General features: G+C 32.2%; 2 protein-coding genes across 2 annotated transcripts; one reads left to right on the top strand and one right to left on the bottom strand.

Annotated features, from left to right (window-relative positions):
* The first annotated feature begins 5,687 nt into the window (after positions 1-5,687).
* On the top strand, positions 5,688-11,937 carry LOC131055878 (putative disease resistance protein At5g47280). The gene is made up of 6 exons (XM_057990198.2): positions 5,688-7,009; positions 8,886-9,295; positions 9,819-10,180; positions 10,272-10,483; positions 10,615-11,452; positions 11,618-11,937. The coding sequence occupies exons 1-5, from the start codon at positions 6,358-6,360 to the stop codon at positions 11,430-11,432; spliced, it is 2,454 nt and encodes an 817-aa protein (XP_057846181.2). The 5' UTR covers positions 5,688-6,357; the 3' UTR covers positions 11,433-11,452; positions 11,618-11,937.
* A 9,320-nt stretch (positions 11,938-21,257) lies between these two features.
* LOC131875419 (probable disease resistance protein At4g33300) lies at positions 21,258-23,310 on the bottom strand. The gene is made up of 3 exons (XM_059219628.1): positions 22,934-23,310; positions 22,638-22,849; positions 21,258-22,370 (listed from the first exon to the last, which is right to left on the bottom strand). The coding sequence occupies exons 2-3, from the start codon at positions 22,786-22,788 to the stop codon at positions 21,550-21,552; spliced, it is 972 nt and encodes a 323-aa protein (XP_059075611.1). The 5' UTR covers positions 22,789-22,849; positions 22,934-23,310; the 3' UTR covers positions 21,258-21,549.
* Positions 23,311-23,583: the final 273 nt, after the last annotated feature.

Raw genomic sequence — 23,583 nt, 5'->3', positions numbered from 1 at the left:
TAGAGTATTTTGATGTTTTTGTTAAATGGTTTTTGAAGTTTCAGATTTGTTTTACTATTATTTTGGTATGCTAGTCAACCGGTAAAACTATTAGTGCTATTGCAGTTTGTAGCTCAGTGTTTGAACCAGTTTAGTTCAATGATTGACTTGTGAGAATTTTTTTTGAGGTTGATGAAATTATTGTCAGTTTTCTATCTACTGATTCACCCCCCCCCCCTCAGTAGTTGTTTGGATCCTTATTGATTCATCATATCATCATTTTCAAGTATCGTGTAGTAGGAAACTACATCAATATTTGGGTAAGCATGTTCTTATGATTAGGTCTCTTATGTTTCATCATGTTATTTTATCAACACTTGTGGTTACATTCAAAGAGCATTACATCACCAATCATTATCAATTATAGTAGATATGAGGAACATCATTCAACATTTACTTCGCTATTTCTATTTACAATTTAAATTCAATTCAAGGGTTAAATCAAAACTCGATGTTTAACTTAGGTAAACCCTATCAACAACACAATTTTCTCTCTTTATATGTGTAGGTGATAAATCTAGAAGCTTAAAAATGAAGATTTTGATATAGGAGATGATGACAGTCAAGTATAACTTTTGCAAGAGCGAAAAGTGAAGGAGAAGGTCGCCCCACACCACCTTGTTTGACAAATTTTTGGGAGAAGATTCTGAGCAACATTTGATTTTAAAAGTTCCCTATTTGTCCACATCTATCCTCATTTTTATTGCTAGAGAGAGAGATCTAGGGAAGAGAGAGATGTGAGATAGAGAATAGTAGAAAGGGGAAGGGAGAGGTGGATATGTGAGATAATATATAAATAGGTAGGTAGACCCTCAAGCCTCTATCATCAATCATAACCTTATACCCAAAACCTTAAACAATGGGAGATGCACCTTGAACCCTATATGTAATAAACCCTAAATCTTCACATTAATAATTAACACTAAAAGCTTTACCCTCAACTGTAAACAATAGACTCTTACTCATCAACCCTAAACCCTCAACTCTAAATTCTTCATAAAAATGTGAGTGCATTAGAGAGATATATGGAGAGAGAGACAGTGGCAGGGATAGACAAAGAAGTTGAGGGGAAGAAATATGGAGAGAGATACATAGAGGGATTTTTTCTTCATACGAATGCAAGAACATTATAACATACTAGCTTCTATGAAGATGACTTTTTTTAATGTGGGGGAGACATTTTATTCCTAGAAATGTGTGTGGATTATAACCTAGATAAAGATGTATTGAGAGAGATAGGGAGGTAGAGATAGTTAGGGAGAGAGAAAGGGAGGTATAGATGTAGATAGGGAGAAATAAGAGATAGAGAGAGGGAGAGCTAGGTAGACAAAGACATATATTCCTAGGAGAAAATAAGTAGTAAAGGAAGGAGAGAGATAAGATGAATGAGAGAATTGAGAACATGAGTGTGAAGGGGATGAGGGAGGGAGGACGAGGTAAGGGAGAAATATAGATATTTGAAGGGAGGGAGAGGGATAGAGATATTTTGAGGGGATGATTGGAGACATAAATAGAGGGATATTGATAGAGAAAAATATAGAGAGTTAGAGACAGAGGGGGAGGGGAGAGAGCTATAAAGTTAGATTCATGAACATGACGCTTTTAATGTAGGATAAAATGTAAGTGTGTTTTATAATGACCAAAACACACTCATATTTTTAGCTCCACAAAATGCAAGTGTTATTTGTAATGACCAAAACATGCCCATGTTTATAGCTCTACAAAAAATGTTCATGTTTGTGGAGCTAAAAGCATAAGCATGTTTTGGTTGTTACAAAACATTCTCGCATTTTGGCTTTCACTAAGCACAAACATATTTTGGCTTAGAAATAGGCTTGAATGGTTCATTTGCCTCATTTTTATGTATTTTTATTATCCATTCTTGTTTCTCAACTTGCACGTCATTAGGTTTACACATTATATATCAAGTCTTAATAAAATTACCACCATAATTTCACACATCTTCTAAGCTTTCTAACCATATATATTTTTTTTAGTTTTGAATTGCATTAACATATTTATTTTAAATTTCTTTCACTAATATTTCCATAGTTATCAAATACAATTTTTTTTAATAATATTGAACTACTTGTCCAAATTTGAAAAACTTATAATATTGTTCTACACTTTATTTTTTACATATTGAATTTTTATTTTTATTTTAAATTATTTTGGTGCAAGTTATGTGACACACGCACTTAGTGATGTGATTTTCAAGATGCACCTACTTTGAAAAATCATAAAAAAAATTCACTAAATAATTATAAAAAATATATATGTACTCACTCTTAACTATATTTCGACTAATAGGTTTGTCAAAATACTAAATGCAATTGAAAAAATTGAGGGGTGCACACTAGACACTAGACACTATGTAATGCTTTACTTAAAAAATAGAAACATTTTTGTGTGCACAAAGAATTTGATCCTCTAAATCTTATCTATTTTTGAAAAACTTTAGTAGCTTAGAAACTAGATTTAGAGTACAACAATCCTTGTTATTTTGGTATCTTCAAATTATGAGTTCATGAATCTCAAATTACTCCTCTAAGTTTAGGTTTAGATGATTATAGAAAAAAGTGGTCACTTTTGACCCCCTTTTGTGTACCATCTTGGTGCACATCCCATAACATATTTTTATTGGGGGTAAATGCCAAAATTGGATTGACAACTTAAAGAGATTCCATTTTTGGTTTATGATAGATGTAAGTGTAAGAGAATATGTTAATATTAGCTTAAAGATCTTTTACCAAAGCTGGGAATTAGAAATTTTGCCAATTTGGGCATCACATTTTGGCTCATGGTTTTGACAATTGGTTTTGGTAAAGCACTTTAGGACCATGGTTTGTAGTTTGCTTATATATTGGTGTTTGGAGTTTCAATTTTTATGTTTAATTTTGTAAGAACCATTACGTTGAATTGAAATCAACAAACTTATATGTCGGTGAAACTCCTATGAAGAATTTCTCTATAACTATATTTTAATCTTGTTAAGTTTACTTGATAATACATTGGAGTACTTTGGAGTGTGGGTTTTTCTTCTAAAAGATTTTCACCTACGTATAAATGTGTTATGGTATATTGTTTATTTATTTTTTATATGTGTATCTATTTTTAATAATTGTTAAAGATTAAAAAATTATGCAATGCTTTCCTCTAAAAGTTAGTTTGGAAGTGTTTCAACATACCTTGCTTCATTTCATAAAAATCATTTGCAAATACTTGATTTTAATAAGCCACTTCAAGGGTGCAACTTTCACTGTGTTTAAAATTTATAGAATTTAAAATACAATGACAATAGACTAACTGCTACCTCTATAATACTTGTGTCATGGATGCCATCTAGGATGACCTAACTACCTATATTAAGCTATACACATGATTATATGACTTAATTAACAATTATGTTATCCATAAGTCAACCATACATATCCCAATTCAATCAATGAGTTTAGTGTGCAGTAATGGTTCCTTGAGAACTATAACAACTCAAATCAGTATAATTGCCATTGATTAAGAAGTATTCCATTTGAAGAGGATAGTCCCTTAGGTTCTCATGTTGGAGTAATTAGGTTATCACCTTAGTAACTAATTAATCAATCATTAATTCCTTAGATCCCCTATTACTTTACTACACTTAAGCTAAACTTAAGAGAGTTTTTCTATTATTAATTGAGCTAATTATAGGTCAAGTTGTCTTTAGTCACATGATTAAGACACTTGTCATAATCTAGTATAATCTTCTCCTAGAATTTGATCCTTATGCTTTTATAAGAATTCATTGTAATCTATCAAATTCATTTAAAGGTTAATCTTATTATCAGATTCATATTTGGATCAAATCTCTCTCAAGGTTGCATAGCACCAATCACGACTTCTTCTCTTCAAATGTGATAGACATTTTGACTACATGTGATTTTTGGGAGTTTTGGATCTAGCTATCAACTCCAACACTTATGTTACTTCACTTGCTCTTTCAATATGAATATGAGTGGTCTATTAGCAACTCAATAAAGAATGTGCAATGCATGTCCATGCCCATTTATTACTTGTGTATAATAGTGATGAGTCACATTTTTTAGTGTATGTGATAAAATTTAAATTTATTATATATTCATCAACTATTTGATCCTAAGCCAACCCAAATAAAGGGGTTGGTGAGAAGATCATTTAAAATTTTATAAGTGGTTGGAAAATAAATGCTTATTAATTTTTTTGGTTGCATAATTATGGCCTTTAAGCATTTGACTATCTACATCCACCTTGTTTGTGGTCCACAATTTAAATGAATATTTTGAAACTCTTCATGAATTCAAACCTAAATTGATTATTCATTTTATTTATACAATTATGAATATTGCTCCTAATTTAATAGAAATTAATTGCCTCAAATGACTCTTGGACATGCACTATAAGTTGTAAGGGCTACAACTTCCTTAGATAATTAAAATTTTTACAAATAGTTAAATTGCAATTGCTTATAAATTTATTGGTTAAATAGGCATGATCTCTTAAGCATTGACTACTCTACATTGTCCATCACCCATACTTTAATTGAATTTTAAAAATTCTTCATGCTTTCAATTCTAAATGAAGTATTTATTTTTATTTTCTATATAAAACCATGCATACTACTCCTACCTCTATAGCTAATAATCATCTAAAATGACTATTATGCAAGACAATATACATACAATCTAAGCTATCATAAATGAATGCATGCCTTACATCATTTGTGTTTTTATCTTCTACAAACTTCTATGTTGAGAGAATTTTACATCCAATACATGACATAACCAACACACACCTAATCCAATAAATATCATAACCAACACATACCTAATTCAATAAATAACATGATCAACACATACTTAATCCAATAAGTAAATAAAGATACAACAAGAATTAGAATCATATTTTCACATAAAAACACTTCGTAAAAGACACATCTCTAATTTTTTTTTTAATTAAAGATAAAGTATCAAAGAATTACATCATCACCATGCTAGTTCATGAATCTGAATAACAAGAGGTAAGCCAAAATATACACCGTGTCCACATCTTAGATGCCACATATCTAATTTTTAATAAAAAGAATAAAATTAATAAAAAACAAATTCAAATCATAGATACACATTCCAATTTTCATATTAATTCATACACCGAAATTCTTTGCTTGTCATACAAAATTCTTTGCTTGTCATATATAATTTTGATTTACTCATATTCTAAACAATTTCTAAAGTTCCTAATTGAAATGATGTGATTTGGAAAACCCCTTTTTTGACAATTTCTAAAGTTCCTTGGAAATGATTTAGATTAATGATTCTGGTTGTATTTTGACTCCATGTATCGTTATGATTTTATGACAGCTGTTGCTATGTAAAAATCATAATGTAAATTATGTAAATGATTCTTGCTGTATTTTGACTCGATGTATTTATGATTTTGTAACAGCTGTTGTTATGTAAAGATCATAATGTGAATTATGATAAATTCTTAAAAAACAAAAGCTCATCCATTGCACTTCTTTTCATGCAACACAGAAGTCTGAGTTCACTGCTCGAAGTTGTGATGGAATTGAGAAGATATCGGAGTATGGGAACCGGGTGATTAAATAACTAGCACGCCAAAATAAACTAATTTAATGACGTTTTTTTATCTGTTTGGAGTTGCTGGGCACATGTATGTGGGGCAAATTTCTGCGCAGAGGCTGGAGCCCAGTACAATTTTTTTTTCAGGAAAGTTAAATATATACCTACTCGAAATAATTTTTCACGTGAAATTCGCTTTCCACTGCACTGCAAAAGGTGGAGCTATTTTCAATGTCTTTGTCAGCTTATGGGACCCATTAAACAGCTTTCTAAAAACCACTGGAATTGGAACAGTTCAGACCTCCATTGTTAACTTCTATATATCCTTCTCTACTGAACCAGCAGCAAAAGGAGGCAAAAGGAGCCGTTGTTATTCAAATTCCAACGTTCCAATTTTTATGAATGTGAAGTTGTTCTGTTTATGAAATAATTCTTTCGATCTTTCTTTATGCTTTCTACTGAGTGAATTGTAATTATTTTCTATTGAGATTTAAGAGAGCTGTTGGTCCGAGAAAGAATCCAACATCTAGCATAGCGGATATTTGCTCTGTTGATAACTTGATACTGATTTCATGAAGAATGAATATTTTAGTCTGCCATTGATGTAGGATTGAAGCAGAAACCTGTGTAATGGTCATTATGCAATATGGTTCAAATTGCATAATCGAACAAGGTTAGTGATCTCCAAAGAATCCTGCGTTTAATTGATTTCAGTCATATTAATATGATGCAGATGTTCAGTTGCAAGAGTCAGAGCGTTAGGGTAGGTGACCTGGTGAAGCTCTTAATCCCAGCTGTTCAGGAAATTTGTATATCAGATCAGAATCCCATCTTTCACGAATTCTATGATACCCTTATAAGAGGTGCTGAGCTGATTAAAAAATGTGAGAGTATTAGCACTATTAACCTGCCTCTCAACTATAGGTATGCTTCGCAGATTGTGAAGCTTGAGAAGGAGATTGATGGCTTCATGAAGGTAATTCCTGCTTGCACTTTGCTTGAAGCTAGAGGGATGTTAGCGGACCTGAAAAAAAATTACACATCGGAGGCTTCAGATATAAGTAAGGAACTAGAAAATTCCATCTTCAAACAAGCTTCTATGCTTACAACTGACCCTTGTGAAAATGCCAAGATGCTTCAACAACCAGTTTTAGATGATTTGATGGACTGTACAGAAAGTATAGAAGATACTACAAGCTCTTATCATAGTACTGGTTCTGGGATTTCTCAAATTTTCGTGGGTTTGGAGAAACCCGTTGCAGCTATGAAGGAGCTTTTGTTCAACACTGAGGTGTCCGTCGTTGCTCTCCAGTGTATGGGGGGTGGTGGTAAAACGACATTGGCTCTGGCTCTCTGCGATGATCCTAAAATTAAAGGTAAAATGGGCTTCCCCATGCTTTGGGTCATTCTTCTTCTTGTTTTTAAACTTCTATTTGAAAGGTTCTCTTTTGAAGTTTCTGAGGGAGGCCTTGAACGCTAGCAAATCCCAAGATTTTGGGTTTTTTTTTTCTGTTTACCCGTCAATCAGAGGTGATACGATCACTGAACTTTTAAAATCCTCTTTACGCCACATGCTGTCCCGCTTCTCAGGGGCGATATTTCTGAAAGCTCCTTAAACTTAATTTGGTTGCCTTGGCTCAATGATAGATTATAAATGTGTCTGTATAAGATTTTGGGTATTTTTTTGTTTACCCCTTTTCGGAGGAGGTGATGCGTTCACTGGACTTCTAAAACCCTCTTACACCAAAATGCTGTCCACTTCTCAGGGGCCATAGTTCTGAAAGAAGTTCTTAAAGTCAATTTGGCTTAGTTGATAGATTATATAAATATAGATCTGTCTTTTTAGTGTTTTATGTAGTAGCTTGTAGATCGATGTCTAGCTGATGCAGTTAAGATTGGGTTTTATTGAATTATTCAATCTTATGGTCTTACCATATCATCCAATCTATAATTTGACAACAAAATCTGAAAAAGCTTTCATGCTTACATTAAAAAAAACAAAAAAAACTTGAAGAACAATTATATATATTTATAATTCCAGAAAAAACATAATTCAAAAATTTTACAAGAATTTTAGGCATGTCTTCAAATTTTCAAACCCTCTTGGCTGCATTAAAAATCTGTTTTTTCTTTTCATCGTACAGCTCTCATGGCTGCCTTGAACACTCAAACACAAAAGACTTTTTTATTCTCCTCTTCCATTTCTCTCCTCCTTGCAAGCTGATTTTTTGCACTCTTCTTTATGCAATCCTCTAGAGCAACCTGCAGGTTCTTTTTCCAACCTTGCTTCACCCAAAACTGATCTTTCATTCCCCCTTAAATTGTCTTTTGAAATTTCTGAGATTTTATCTTATCAAATCTCCACAAGATGCTCTTGAAGTTCCAACCTACATCAAAACCTGCAAGTTCTTTCTCCAACCTTGCTTCTTGTAAGAATTGAAAAGAGGCACGCAAATCTGTTCTTTCATTTCCCACAAATTATCTTTTCAAATCTTTAGATTTTGTCCTTTCAAAACTCCTCAAGATATTCTTGAAGTTCCAACCAAAACCTGCAAGTTCTTTCTTCAACCTTATACCTTGTGAGGACCCAAAAGAAGCACCCAGATCTGTTCTTTTCATTTCTCCCAAACTGTCTTTCGAAATTCGTTATACCTTTTTTATTTATTTCCTTGAAGTGCAAGATTGTTAATAAACCTGTACATCACTAGCTATCGTTCTCTATTTAAAATTTAAATTCAAATTGTAAGGGGTTCTCATGTGACACTGAATGCTCGTTTCAGTCAGCAGTAGGCAGGCTACTGTAGTTTGAGATTCAGTGTTTTTATTGCTTGCATGTTAAAGAATTTCTATTTAAATTTCTGAGGTCTCTGCTTTGAACGCCGACATATGCCAAGATCTTGTGTATTTCTTGTTTACTCCTTTACGCCAAACTTTGTCCACATTTCAGGGACGACAGTTCCGAAATAAGTCCCTTAAATTTAATTTGGTTGCCTTGACTCGTCATTTGGATGTCAGATGGTAGAATATAAATGTAGATTCGTATGTTTTAGGATTTTATGTAGTAGCTAGTAGCTGCACGTATCTGTCATTCTTTGTTTAAAATTTAAATTCACTTTGTAAGGTGTTTTCGTGGGGTACTAAATACTGGTTTCAGTCATCAGTAGGCAAGCTACTTCAGTTTGGGGTTGTGTTATTTTGCTTGCATGTAAAAGTTTTAGCAACTAAACGTACTCGGCTCGTTGTGGATATCAGGTCATTTTGGGAACAATGTATTTTTCTTCACCGTCTCACAGTCCCCAAACCTGAAGGGCATTTTAGAGAACATGTGGGAAAAGATTGTTGGGAAGAAGAAACCGGACTTTCAGAACGTAGAAGATGCACACAGACATCTTGAACAACAGCTTCTGAAAGTACCGAAGCCAACTCTAGTGATTCTGGACGATGTCTGGAGCAGAGCAAATCTAGAAAAATTGCTATTCGAAGGGCCAGGATACAAGACTCTAATCACAACTAGAGACAGCTCCACTATACCCAGGAACCTCTCTACTCAGTCGTATCAATTACCATTGCTGGGACATGAGGATGCTTTGGCCCTTTTCTGCTTCTGGGCCTTCGGACAGACATCAATTCCATGCACCTTTGATGCAAATTTAGTGGAGGAGGTGTGTATCCTCTTATCTCTTTGCTGTATTTTGAGATTTGGATTAATTTAGCAATATCTTTATATGCAGAATTCTGTTTTTGTGTCTGAATCCTGCTACCACAAAATTAATCCTCTGATGTTTTGATGCAGACACTCCTTTATCTCTGATCTGCCAAAAAGGAGAAATAAAGGAGATTTTCTGTGTTTTATATATGTGTTTACAAAGATTTCCCCCTTCATATTTTGTTTGTTTGCTCTAGTTTCCAATTTGAATATTAGTTGCAGGGTCAGAGCATACATATATGATTGTTAATATAGAAGAGCAGAGGTTTTATGCATTAGTTTTGCTGGATTAGGCATGAGGAAATAAGGACCGGGCAAACAAGAGGGAAACATTCAATTAAGCATTAGGAGATGAGCAAATAATTCAATTAAGTAATTAAATTAAAGATATATACATCGAGGACTGATATTAATCTGTGAACATTTAACTTTTGTTGTCTCACAAGGCCTCCTGAATGTTTTTTCATTCTGAGTTACAGGTGCAAGCAGAATGCAAAGGCCTGCCATTAGCTCTTAAGGTTATTGGAAGCTCCTTGCATGGGGAACCTCGTGTGGTTTGGGAGAGCGCAAAGAATAAGCTTTCCAAAGGAGAATTCATATCAGATTATCACAAAGAAGCGCTTTATAAATGCTTGGAGACTAGTGTTTATTTGTTAGATGATGTAGTGAGGGAATGTTTCATAGACTTGGGGGCGTTTCCAGAGGATAGAAAGATCTGTGCTGATGCATTGTTAGATGTTTGGGTTTATTTTCGGAATCTGGAATGGCAGGATGCCTTAGCCATTTTATTGGAACTTGCAAGCCGAAACCTGTTGAATTTATTAACTAGCAGCAATCCAGGGTAATTAACTATATTTTACCCATCTTTTCACTTAAAATTTTTTTTGTTATGAGTTTTAAAATTGTGCTGACTTGGTGGTTTCGTTTATCAGGAGTGGAGCAGCAATTTCTCATGGAAGTGTGTCCGAGCTGTACTTTACTCAGCACGATGTAATGAGAGATTTGGCTTTGAATTTGGGAAGCCAAGGTGATATAGGCCATAGGAAGAGGTTACTTATGCCCAGGAAGGAGTATAATTTGCCAGAGAAATGGGCGTTGCATCGCGATAGACAGTTCGATGCCCAAATAGTCTCTATCCACACAGGTGGGTTACAAGATTTCTCACCAATTAACAAAACACTGGCCAGATGTTTTAATAGGGCATAAGATTTCGGTAGCATTCATGCCCAATGCAGTATTCTCTAACTTAATTTCATTTCCTTCTTGTACATGCAGGTCCTATGGAGGAAAACCAGTGGTATGAGATGAATTTTCCGGAGGCAGAGGCTCTGATTTTACTCTTTACTGCAAGTGAATATTATCTTCCCCCATTTTTAAAATCGATGAAGAAGCTAAAATTTCTCATGGTATTCAATTATGGCACAAAGAGGGCAACAGTGAAAGGTTTGGAGACTTTATCTTCACTCACTCAACTTAAAAGTGTCCGCCTGGAGAGGGTGATTGCACCAGCTGTGTTAAATCAGAGCAAAGCGCTACAGAACTTAGAGAAGCTCTCTTTGAGCTTATGCGAAGGGTTTAAAAACCCATCTACATTCAACAATACCAAGCTGCAAGGTTTTAACATGGATCACTGCAGTGATTTAGAGGAGTTGCCCCAAAATATCTGCTATATGCCTTACGCTCAGATGTGGTCTATCACCAACTGCCATCAGGTTCAGAAGTTACCATATGACCTTGGAAATCTAAGCTCTCTAAAAGTTTTAAGGTTGTCATCACTACCGGGTCTAAAAGAGCTTCCATCGTCAATTGGAAACCTTGGGGGGCTGGAATATCTAGATATTTCAGTATGTGTAGGTTTGAAAGAACTTCCAGAGCAAATAGGCCATCTAAAGAAATTAACTGAGCTAGATATGAGAGAGTGTTCTCGTTTGAAGAGGCTGCCTAGAAGTGTTTGTGGACTAACTTCCCTGAAACATGTCACCTGTGATGAGAAGATCGGGAAACAATGGTTGCTAGCCAAGACAATTGCTCTCCCAGAACTTAAAGTTGAAATTGTGGAAGTACAGTTCGGTTTGGATTGGCTTGACGATTGATTTGACGACTCGACAACCTGGTAAAATATTGAAATACTTTCTTTAGTAACCTTCTATTCACCAGAAAGGCTTTGTATGCCACATAGTGTTAGACCGGGGGGTGATAAAATTTTGACACAAGTGCTCTGTACAATAAAGAAATTCTTCGTGATATTATAGTTTTTCCTTGTTCTTTGTGTGTGCAGAAGGAAGGAGATGCAAATATGTCGGAGCGGATTTCTTTGGTCTTTCAAACATGTGTCCTGCAATCATCTTAGTTGGGTATTGTCTGCGAGTATTTCTCTTGATGAACATTATATTAGTTTTGATTCTCAGTTATGTTCTCTGTAATTATTTGCTACGGAAGAAGTTCCGAACGTATTTGTATTCCCCGATGTATTGTGTATTGTATGATGATAGGAACCAAGAATGCATTTCAGTCAGAATGCACGTTCTATATTCTCTACAATATATAGATACTATTTGGTTTAATATTTTATTAAGATATATGCCTAATTTTAGATTATTCTCTTTTGGATGGATTATAATTGGAGACGATAATGTTTTTTCTTAGGTTATCTTGTCAAAATATGGTGGAGTCAAAGTTTGACTTTTAGAAATTTAAACAGATTAGTGGTCGAGATAATGATTTCTAGTTTAGATATATATTTTTTAATGTTGTAATATGTAAAAATAAAAATATTAATAGATTTGATCTTTTTGTTTCTAGTTATTCAATAATTTTTTTTATTTCATAATATTGTTATTTGCTTTATGTAAAAACAAAGATGATATAGTTTTATAATATTTGATCAAAATAAAACTTAAAATATTGATTCCTCCTCCTCCCATTCTTTGTATTATAAAATTTTAATATTCTGCAATAGACTTTAGTATTTAGTTTCTAACAATTTAAGAAAAGCATGCGGAGCACTTAGTTCATGCAAAGCCTTAGTGCGGCTTAGTGGAAACTTTTTTGGGAGCACTTAGTTCATGCATGCCCTTGGTGGGCTTAGTGGAAAACTTTTTCGAATTTTGTTATATTAGCATGCGGAGCATTGATTTATGCAAATTCCAAATTAATTTTCACATGTTACGATCTCTGACATTAGGGACTTCAACTTTCGCCTCATTCTGGATATTAATTTTCACATGGTGTGGGAGAGAGCTGATATCATTTCAAATCAAATCGAATCAAACTGAGATCCCATATTTCTAAGAAGGTTCATTGTCGAGCAGTCCTCTTTGCGATCCTCAAAACTAATCATTTTTATAGCGTGACTGGTAGTGGTTATAACTTGCAACATTTGATGGCATTTTTAGAGGCCCATTTATATCATCAATTTAGTTAGACCATGAAAGACTGTTTCTGCCTCAACATGGCTCGAGGATTGAATTCAGCGTAAGGAAAAATCATGACCCCTGGAATTTCTGTGAGGAGTGAAAATTTGTTAGAGATATATAATTGACATAATTTTTAATTTAGATTTATGGGATTAATGAGTATGTCGATATTGTTTTAATAGGATTAATGATAATCTTTAGAACTATATTCATGTAAATACATATATGTTGATAATAGACAGACAAAAAAGTAGTGGGATTAATGACAATCTTCAGAACTAAATTGAATTATTGTAACGTGATAAAAGAATATTTAGAATTATATTCAAGTAAAAACATATGTGATGTTTATAATTAGACAAGAAAATTCAAACTTTTTTTTTTGTTAAACATTTCTTTTTTGTGACATTGGAGTCTTTGGCATCGAGGCATTAAAACCTTTTAACAATAGTGCTTTCTTGTGATTTATATGAGTTCTTCTTGATTGATGGTTAAAGTGAGGAGGAATACAACATTGCATGGTAGATTGTGAATTATTTCTATTTCTACAAACATAGGTTGTAGATATATGTTTGCAACACCAATAAGCTCTTGGAGGGGATCTCCAAATGTTGTCTTTTAGGTCCATCTTTAGCATATAATTAAATCACAATGAAAAAAATCGACCTTTCATTTTGATGAATGCAAAGTATTGTTTGATTTTTGTATGATGTGTTTTCTTTATTTTCATTTTTATTATGAGTAGGATATTAGAAGTTACCTAATATTAGAAGTTACCTAAGTGCATCTTTGTTATAATGTATTTATCTTACCATTCTTTGATTTTCTTATGAAGGTAATTTTACAAGTCGCATACTTATAAATGAAAAATTGTCAAAGCTATATGAAGGAATACTTATACATGAAAAATCATTGAAAGTAAAGAGAAGTTTAGAAGTATGTCAAGATTTTAAATATATGTATTTCATATTTCTTCTAGGTCTAGATCAATTAAAAGTTTAGTTTCAAAAATAGTATTAATTATTTTCTTATTCCATGAGACAATACAACCAAATTTTACTAGATGGATGGGCTAATTTGGCTCTAAACTCTTTTGAATCAATTTTTTACTACATATCAATAATTATAGTAGTCCACTTTGTTGTTTTAGAGCTATTTCTTTTGCCTACATTTGAGGTGGGATATGCATACAATAGTATACCAATGATATCAAGGGAATTTGTAGTTGTGGATTCAAGGTCTTTCATTATTTTGAAGTAAAAGTTTGAAGTAGATATGTTAATGTGTAGTCAATCACAAAGGGTTATTGTAGATGTTGATTGAAGATTTATCTTCAATATATTGGTAGACCCATATAGATAGGGTGTATTTTCTAATTTGTAATCATTGGAGGTTACATGAATCTCACCAAATTGGACAAATTATAGAATTCATTTGCAACATCATTGAAGCAGGTTATTGTTATAAAAATGGTGTCTCAACCTTGTGATTACAAAAGGTTAATGTTGTTAGGGGAGTAACCCCTAGGGGGTCTGAGGGGATCATACCCTCAATGGGGTGTCTAGGGCACATACGTCTCGATGGGGGTTTCAGAGGTAATGCCCTTGAAAGTCACATTTTATTTATTTTTTATTATTGTAAATCTATACCATTCATCATTAGATCTCAAATTTGACGGTAGACATTATGTTGGGTTTGTTTGTCTCAGAAGGCAACCCTATTTTATGAGGGAATTGTAAAACAGTAGCCATTATGATGTATTGTGAGAACTTGAAAGTTGTTGACTTGTTTTCAGATCTCTAGTTGGTGATACTCCTATGAGAACTTGCTTTGTAAGTATATAGTAATATTCACAATTTTTGAATAATATATTGGGTGACTTTTGGAGTGGGTTTTTTGTTCTAAAAGGGTTTTCCCTATGTATATCACTACTGTGGTATGAATGTTATTTATGTTTAAATTTTTATAATTGTTATAATGATATAAAAAGTTTTATATAATCCTCTTCTCAATATTAGTGTAGGAAGTTGTTTCATAATTACATTAGCTTCCTTATAGTTACATGTATCTCGCCACCTTCTTGATCTATAATACCAAAGTCAAAAACTTTACCTTCCTCGCTTTTAACATTTCAAAATTCATTGAACATACATTTTGATAATACCCAACCCTACATGTATCATTTTTTATGGTAATTTGTCAATGCTTTAATTGGGATGATTAAATTTGAATAAAAAACTTCAGAATAAAAGCACATGAATAATCTTCTAATGGACATGGTTGAGATAAGAATGATCCCTTCTCAAGTTGGGAGCTTTTGATGTAGATTGATGTCACACGTCAAACCAAAAGACACTAATGTGTTTCTTCTAATTTAGTTTATCAACAAACTGATTCATAAATCTAGAACGTTTTGGATCATTGATTTTAGTAATGCTTAATGTCGAAATGATTACTTAAGAAAAGGCAAAAAAAAGTAGCATAAGAGATATTCCACTTAATATTGAGTGTTTAAAATTCACAGCATGTATACTCTGATAACACTGCCGATTAAAAAAAAAGAATTTACAAAACCAAAAATTTACTCACAGTTTTATGCAAATTCATGCTATATTTTAAAGAATGACTTCCATTAACAAGTAAATTAACAAAATACACGAGTAATTTCTCCCAGATTATTGGAAGTACATAAGTCTATTTAGCTTATATTTGGAGACCTTGAATCTTCCTGATTTCTCATAGATGAGATCTCAACAATTAACAATTTGTTTCTGAAATACTGGCCATATGGCTGTAAGTAAATTTAAGTGTCATTGAATAATATAAAATTTAAATTACCAAATTTTCTCGTATATTATTTTGTGCATGTCTTAAATGATGATAAATAGTAGGATGAGAACTTAACCCAAACAAGTAGCATTTGTGGCCGTTGTATTATTCTCTGATTGAATTTCATTTCCAATTTGTACATGCAGGCCCTATGGAGGAAAACCAGTGGTCCGAGATGAATTTTCTAGAGGCAGAGCCTCTCATATCTTCACTCACTCAACTCAAAAGTGTCTGATTGGAGAGGATGATTGCACCATCTGTATCAAAACAGAGCAAAGCGCTACAGAACTTAGAGAAGCTCTCTTTGAGCTTAGTGGGAAATTTTTGGATTTTTTAATAATTAATGTAATTATAGCACTATTAGCATGTGGAGCATTTAGTGTATGCAAGTCTTAGTGGGAACTTTTTGGATTAGTGGAATTTTTTGTAATTATAGTATTGTTGTAAGATTTTTGTATGGAATATATTACAAGTTATTGGTGGAAGATTTTTGTATGGAAGATGTTTGGATTCTTTGATTTTGAAATAGTTTGAATAAAATAAAAATTAACAATTAGATTTGTGGGATTTGTGAGTGTTGATAATTTTTTGTTAGTGAAATATTGTTTTGATTAAGATAAATGAGGAAGGGTTCAAATCTATTAGAAAACAACCATGAAATTACCGATCACTTTTGTAATAGTATATATATAGTTGTGAGAAATAAGTGGCTTTAGCTTGCAACATTTAGATGGCATTTTTAGAGTCCTAACCTTCTTTCTCATCCTTGGTAGACTTGTTCTTTCTTTTTTCTTTCGTGCTTTTTTCTCTTTGTCTCAATCACCCTTTCTTTCCTCCTAATTAGTCTTCTCTCCTTTTCCTTGCTTCTTTTCATGTCTTCCTCCTCTTGCCTCCCATGTCCTCTTTGTGACAATTTTTCTTTTCTCTTTTTATTTCTTTCTCTTTCCTCTCCTCCTTTTCTTCTTCTTCTTTATTTTTTAATTTTTCTTTTGATTTTATCCTCTGTATTCATTTCCCTAGTTTTCCCCCTTTTAATTTTATTTAATCTCTTTATCTTTCTTAGTTTGTATTTTTGTTCTTTTTTCTTTATTCCTTTAACTTTTTTCTTTCTTTTATTTTTATGTTATTTTATTTTATTTTATTTTAATTTTCTACTTTTTCATCATTTCTTTCCTTTTCATCTTTCATATATGTGAGCATTCTCTTTTACTTTCCTTTATTTCATTTTTTTCTTTCATTCTTAGTTTTTGTTCATTGGTTATTTGTCTTTTACCTTATTTTCTTCTTTTTGTCCTTTCTTTCTATTTTTTTTTATTACAATTTGTAGCTAATTTTTATTTTCTCTTGTATTTTATTTGCCTTTATTTTTTATTTTTTGGTGTTTTATGGTTTTTTTTTTTATATTGTGGTTGTTTATTCTTATTTATTTCTTTGCTCTATTTTTGTTTATGTTTATGTTTTCTATTTGATTTTATTGTTTTTAGCTTTTGTTTCTTTTCTTTGATCCTTCTTTATTTATATTCTTTTCTCAAAATCCTAAAATATCAAGAGTTCTTTTTTAGTCATCTTTTGAGTTAAGATATTCATATATTTTAATTCATTTAATATTTTCTTTTTGTCTTTTTAGTCCTTAATTTTTTTCCTTGTAACTAAATATAAGAGATGTCTAAGAATCTAATTATTGTGAATTTATTTTGATAATCATCTTTATATTTAATTTGTTTGATTTATAGATATCTTATTGGTATCTTCTAATTGTCTTCTTTTCAACCCTTTTAATCTTGTTATCTTATTAATATCAATTGCTAGCTTTAAGTCTTTTTTAAATTTTTATATCCCCTATTTTTTTTTTCTTATCCTAAATAAAGAGATATTTTTAATTTTTCAACCTTTAGCTTTTTGCTTCCCCTCTATGCCTCTCCTATACTTATCCAATCTAAGTCTGCAAACTTTTATTTTTCTTTTGCAGTTGCTCTCCTTCATCTTGATGATGGTTCACAGAGTGTGACCTAAAATGTTGATGCAAAAATATTTTACATAATTGTAACTAGAAAAAATCTCTTACAATCTTTTATCATCTTAGTTGAAAATTAGCAATATATTTTCATAATTTTTTGAGCACATATAAATAAAAACTATCTCAGTTAGACTAAAATAATACTAATTATAATAGGGAATTTTAAAATAGCAAGTTTTTTGGCATAAACACTTAAATAGGAATTATGAGCAAATAAGAGATGTTGTATCTATTATCTATTCATAATGAACTACAATCACAACTTAATGTAATAGTAGAAGAAAGTGACCAACATATAGATCCATTATATAATATAAAATAATCTCAACATTTTAATTTAGATGATAAATTTTCTCTTATTATTTACAACTTAAAGAAAGCTCATATTATGAATAACTTAGTATATTCACATAAATTTTATATTGTACTAAAGACATTGAAAGAGCCCAATAAATCAAGACGTTTTCATAATCAATTTGAACTACTATAAAACATTTTTGAGAGGTGAAGTAAATTTCAAGATAGCTGGATGAAATTATATAGTAGGCAAATGTGAAATGTAGAAGATGGAACTAATTCATTGAATAGTTAAAACAAATAGATATAGTTATCTATAATATATTAGAATGTAGAGATAAAAGATTGTGCAACACATTGGAGACATGGTGAAGGAGAAAAGATTGCTTTGGTGTGATTTAAAATCTATAGCCATACACCATTAGTGAGTCATGTTGAAGTATAAACTCTTAGAAGGAAGTTTCCTATTATTACATTCAAAGGAGGTTTATGACATTTCGAGTGGGAAAATATGCTTAATGAAAGTTATGTAAAAATTTAAATATTTCATTTAGAAAATAAATACAAGAGAATAAAAGTGAATGAAAGCAATATGATTAAAATTCAATAAGTACAAGCACCATAAACTAGGACATTATCCTTTCTTCTATGGAAATAATATAGAAAGGATGTAGAGTTGAAAGCATAATTTTTTGTAAGATAAAAATCAAGGCTAAAAATGTCAAATGAAGGATGATAAAAAAAATTTAGAGATGTAATGTTCAGTTTCTATTTTAACTTGTCCTTGACAACATTGCGTTAGTGTGGTTAATAAGAAAATATAATATGTTGTATTATAGATTTGCATTAAAAATAGAACAAACTACACATGCATTATAACTGCATTAAATTCTTAAATTATTTAGGCTACTAATGTGTAAAGAAAATGTGATTAATGCATTTATCCCCAAATATTATGAACCAACACCAAGGAAACCAAAAGTTTTATCTATCCTACAAAGATATAACCAACTTCTAAAATATTAATAACTATATGTATTAACCACATAATATGTTTTGATTGGATAAAGCGAGAAGGGCCCGAACTCATTACAAAAATAACCATCAAGGGAAGAATGATGAATCTCACTAGTAGTGATATTGGGAAAACCAAACAAAAAACTCAAAGCTTTTGACTAGAGTTGAGAATCAATAGAGATGAGGATCCCAACCTTAAACTAATAACTTAACTTTCACATCACAAGAAAGAGGGAGAGAAGAGGTAGAAGGACCAATCCTTCTTTTACAAATTACAATCCAAGCAATATTAGTTATCATCTGAAATCCCACAAGGTGGGAAAATAAAAGAAACCCTCCCCATGGGAAGACCAAGAATTGACAAGGGGAAATTAAGGAACATGACCCTCACTGGATTCACATTAAGTGGCTTGATAAGGGAGTTAAAGGTACTAGTATACGGTTTAATAAAGAGATAGTGCTCTCCCCAAGTCCATAATTTGTGTAGGGCCAAGGTTTTGTCCTACAAAGAAGCAATTTTAAAAAAAAATTAGCATAGGGGCAAAGTTCGATCTTATCAATTAGAAAAGAGTAGAGGTTAGAAAGTTTATAAACTAGAGACCTAAAATGATAGAAATATTCATTTTCCACTACATCCTACTCACATACCACCACATGAGAAGGTTTGGCATAAGGAAAAGGACAATATTTGAGAAGTAATAGTAGCAAACCTAGCAATCTGAACAAAACCCAGTGATAAGGGGTGAGTAAAGAAGCCAACAAATGCATCCACCAAAAGGGTTGAAGCTCTCCCATCAAAAGACATGCCAATAGGCACAAGTAGAATATGTGTAGGCACAACAGTAGAACACACAGGGATGAGCGACAAAGACACATTCAAAACCTCCATGCGTGGGAGAATGCAAGGAGAAATAGGAAACATTGTGGGAGCCATCGTTATTGAAGGTATAGTAATGTTAAAAATATAACCCCATAGTATGTTAAGAATCCTTATACCAAATGCATTCTAGACAACCTCTTGTTAATATAGCTTGATTTCTTTTATTATAGTGCTCAGAGCATGTAGCATATTTCTTTTGATAGTAAGAGACTAATCCACCATTTTTGTGTAAAGGTGTTATAAGCTATGATGTGTCTAGAGTTGTTATATGCTATAAATGATTAGAGTCTCATCCTACACAACATATTTAATTTTTTTTTAATCTCAAATTCCACTCGATCTAATAAAAAAAGACATCTAAAATACAAGCTAATCTTTAAAAATTTCAAGATACATATGTGATACATGTCAATGTCTCATTTATCATGTATCTTGTAGATTGCCAAATTGTAATAGGTTATTATCAATTATTGACCCAAATTGGAATATCATTTGGGGTGTATGACTCTATAACCTATGTTACCACTTGGTCCCACAATCATGCTTTAAGAAATACAATGAGATGTTAATCATTTAAAATAGTATAAATAAAGACACAAATTTTCCCATGTACACCTTATTATCTTTCTAAGACACCATTCTATATATAAATCACCCCTTGATCAATGTTTTCTCAAATTTCACATTAAATAGAACTGCACATATTTATTATAATCATTATGTACATTAATCCCTAAATTATATTTAAGTGAAATTTAAATAAAAAAGAAGATAAATAGAATAATAAAAAACTAAATTTAATCTAAAAAGAAAATATTAAATTATATTGAATTTTTTTTTAACCAAAACAATGAAAAGAAAGTTATTGTCCCTAAAATTTCACTTCTTTCCTTTTTGACTCACAACACACATTGCATGCTTCTTTAAAAAATATATAATCACCTCAATATACAACTTGAAATTAAAATATTGTTTCTAATGAAAGTTGAAAATTAATAATATAATTAATATAAATCAATGAATTACTTTCATGTGATGAGTGCAACAAAGAAGGTGCAAAGTTGGTAGTAATGAAATACAATACAAACATTACGAAGGTCCGATAGAAAACATTGGTAAATTTGAAACTAAATTTTACCAAATCAACAATTTTATATATAGAATTTTTTATATACTATAGAAATGATATGTTGACAACGTGAATTTATAATTCTCTATTCATAAATATTTTTTTTAATTGAATCAAAGAATAAAAGCTACCAAAAGTAGTTGAAAGAGAAAATATATTATGATATATTATCAAAGATAGCAGCCACTGAAAGGATTAAACATCATAGTTACAAAGACCAACAAATAACATTAAATAGAACAAACATTGAAAGCTTCTAGACATAACGAAGAAAAACTCACAGCTTCACTATTGATAAATATGGGGTGGCATTTTCATTTTAAAGTGATAAGATGTAACAAAGATAACATTACTATTCAATAGATAAAATAGGAGGAATAAATGTCATTGAACATGTCAAAATAATCAATCACGACCCATAAGATGAAGATATAGGCATGGAGGGTATGATTAGAGCTGAAGTGTGACGCTGATGGTGAGACATTACCCTGAAGCCGAGAGAAGACATTTCGCCTGCAGCTCGATTTCATCCTTGATAATACCCCCATCTTTTATATTATGCCCGCCTTTCGGTATGAAGAATGTTAAGATTGTCTCATAACGAGACAAGAGATGAGAAAATAAGTTAATCATCAAGCCAATCCAAACTAAAATTTGCTTCCACAATCTCAACTCTAAGCTCCGGTATAGAAATGTTCTTGGCCCTCATCCACTGCTTTCCAATCTTCTCATCACACACAACAAGCTTCAGGCAACTGAGTTCACAAACAGTTGTGGGTAACCTTCTCAAACGAGAGCATTCCCTCATATCAAACTCCCTTAATTTCTTGAATTGTCCTATTTCCTTTGGAAGTTGTTTCATGCACTCACATACTGAAATGTCCAGATATTCCAACTCTTCAAGTTTTCCAATTGATACTAGAAGCTCTTTCAGGCCTGGTAATGCTGAAAGCCTTAATATTCTTAGGTGACTCATATTTCCAAGATCATATGGTAAATTTTGAAGTAGATGATAGTTGGTAATGGACCATGACAGAGCAGAGGGCATATTGCAGATTTCAATAGGCAACTCTTCCAAATCACTGCTGTGGTCCAGGTTAAAATGTTGTAGCTTGGTTGTGTCAAATGTGGATATATTTCTAAATCCTTCACATAAGCTCAAAGATATTTTCTCTATGCTCTGTAGTTCTTCAATGCTCTGTTTTCCACCGAGGGGTGAAATCAGCCTCTCCAAGCGGATACTCTTGAGTTGAGTGAGCGAAGATAAGACTTCTAGACCTTTCACTGTTGCCTTCTTTGTACAGCAATTGAATACCATCAAGAACTTGAGTTTTTTCATGGATTGCGAAAATGGGGGAAGAATATATTCTCTTGAAGTGAAGGCTAACAACAGAGCCTTTGTCTCGGGGAAATCAATATCATGCCAGTGATTTTCCTCCATAGGTTCTGCATATAAATCACCAAGGAAATCCAATTACAACAATAGTTTACGTAGGCTGTTGAGTTTATGCAGTGATCAAATGGTTGGAATATCAAAGCTTTGAAATAGGTTGTTTACTTAGAGGAGTGACATAAACTTTATAATATGCAGATAACCATGTCTGAAGTTGAATTCTATTCTACCATTTGATATCAAAGGTGAACACTAAAAATAATGGTTTATTATTTCAAAGAAAAAGCCAAAATGCATGTGTAAGTTTTTGAATAGCTCACCTGTGAGAACAGAGAGAATTTGAGTGTCCAAAGCACTATCATTAATCAACTCCCCTTCACTTAACAAACCACACTCAGTCCTTGTTATGACCAACCTCTTGCTGTGGATTGCATTGTCTTTGTGTGCCAAATATGATACCAAATCTCGCATTACATTATGTTGGGAAATGTATAACTCCGAAGCATTTTCATATGAGATTGTTTTACTTCCCCTGTTAAGTGCAAGAAAACCAGCTGAGTGTTGAAAAACATAACATATTAACAATAGACACAATATATAAAAGAAAGGCAATTACCTTGATTTGCTTGTAAACTTTAATAGGTTTTTGTTTGCGAGTTCTGATAATATGGCAAAGGCATTATGCTTCTCTAGCTTTCGAACATAAACCCAAATGTCCAATAGTGCATCAGCACATATTTTCCTGTCCTATGGAAATATTGCCAAGTCCAAAAAAACATTCCTTGGTTACATCCTCCAAGGAGTCAATACTGGTTTGCAATGATCTAAATAACCCCTTTTTCTCATAATCTGATATGTATTCTCCTTTAGAAAGCTTGTTCTTCCAGACCTCGTGGGGTTCGCCATTGAAAGAACTTCCAATCACCTTTAGAGCAAGTGGCAGACCATCACATTTTGTTTGCACCTGCAATTCATAGAAAATTTATGAGCAGTCCTTGAAAGATAACAAATCTAAATAGTAAATAATTATTTGGTTTTATATTAAACTGACAAAGCAATAATTATTTACAAAAAAACCATACCTCCTGCAATTCTCATAGAAAAAGTCTAATAATGAATCCAACTAGAGAAATGGAACTAGAATGCATCCATATAAGCTGCAAAAATACCCAAAGATCTTGCGAGTCAAAAAAATTCCTTATACCTAGAATGTATACTATATTACATCATTGTAAACATAAATATTGTAGAGTTTTATGTTGATAT

This window comes from Cryptomeria japonica, chromosome 4 (genome assembly GCF_030272615.1).
Source record: "Cryptomeria japonica chromosome 4, Sugi_1.0, whole genome shotgun sequence".
In the NCBI taxonomy this organism is placed as follows: domain Eukaryota; kingdom Viridiplantae; phylum Streptophyta; class Pinopsida; order Cupressales; family Cupressaceae; genus Cryptomeria; species Cryptomeria japonica.
This window is presented reverse-complemented; position numbering and strand designations above follow the sequence as displayed.

Bases quoted from the DNA above. Each gene is read 5' to 3' on its own strand.
- LOC131055878 (XM_057990198.2), top strand. From the start codon at position 6,358: ATGATGCAGATGTTCAGTTGCAAGAGTCAGAGCGTTAGGGTAGGTGAC. The intron at 7,010-8,885 runs GTAAAATGGGCT...TGTGGATATCAG, and splicing joins CGATGATCCTAAAATTAAAG to GTCATTTTGGGAACAATGTA. The intron at 9,296-9,818 runs GTGTGTATCCTC...TCTGAGTTACAG, and splicing joins ATGCAAATTTAGTGGAGGAG to GTGCAAGCAGAATGCAAAGG.
- LOC131875419 (XM_059219628.1), bottom strand. From the start codon at position 22,788: ATGCGAGATTTGGTATCATATTTGGCACACAAAGACAATGCAATCCAC. The intron at 22,371-22,637 runs GTGAGCTATTCA...ATTTATATGCAG, and splicing joins AATTCTCTCTGTTCTCACAG to AACCTATGGAGGAAAATCAC.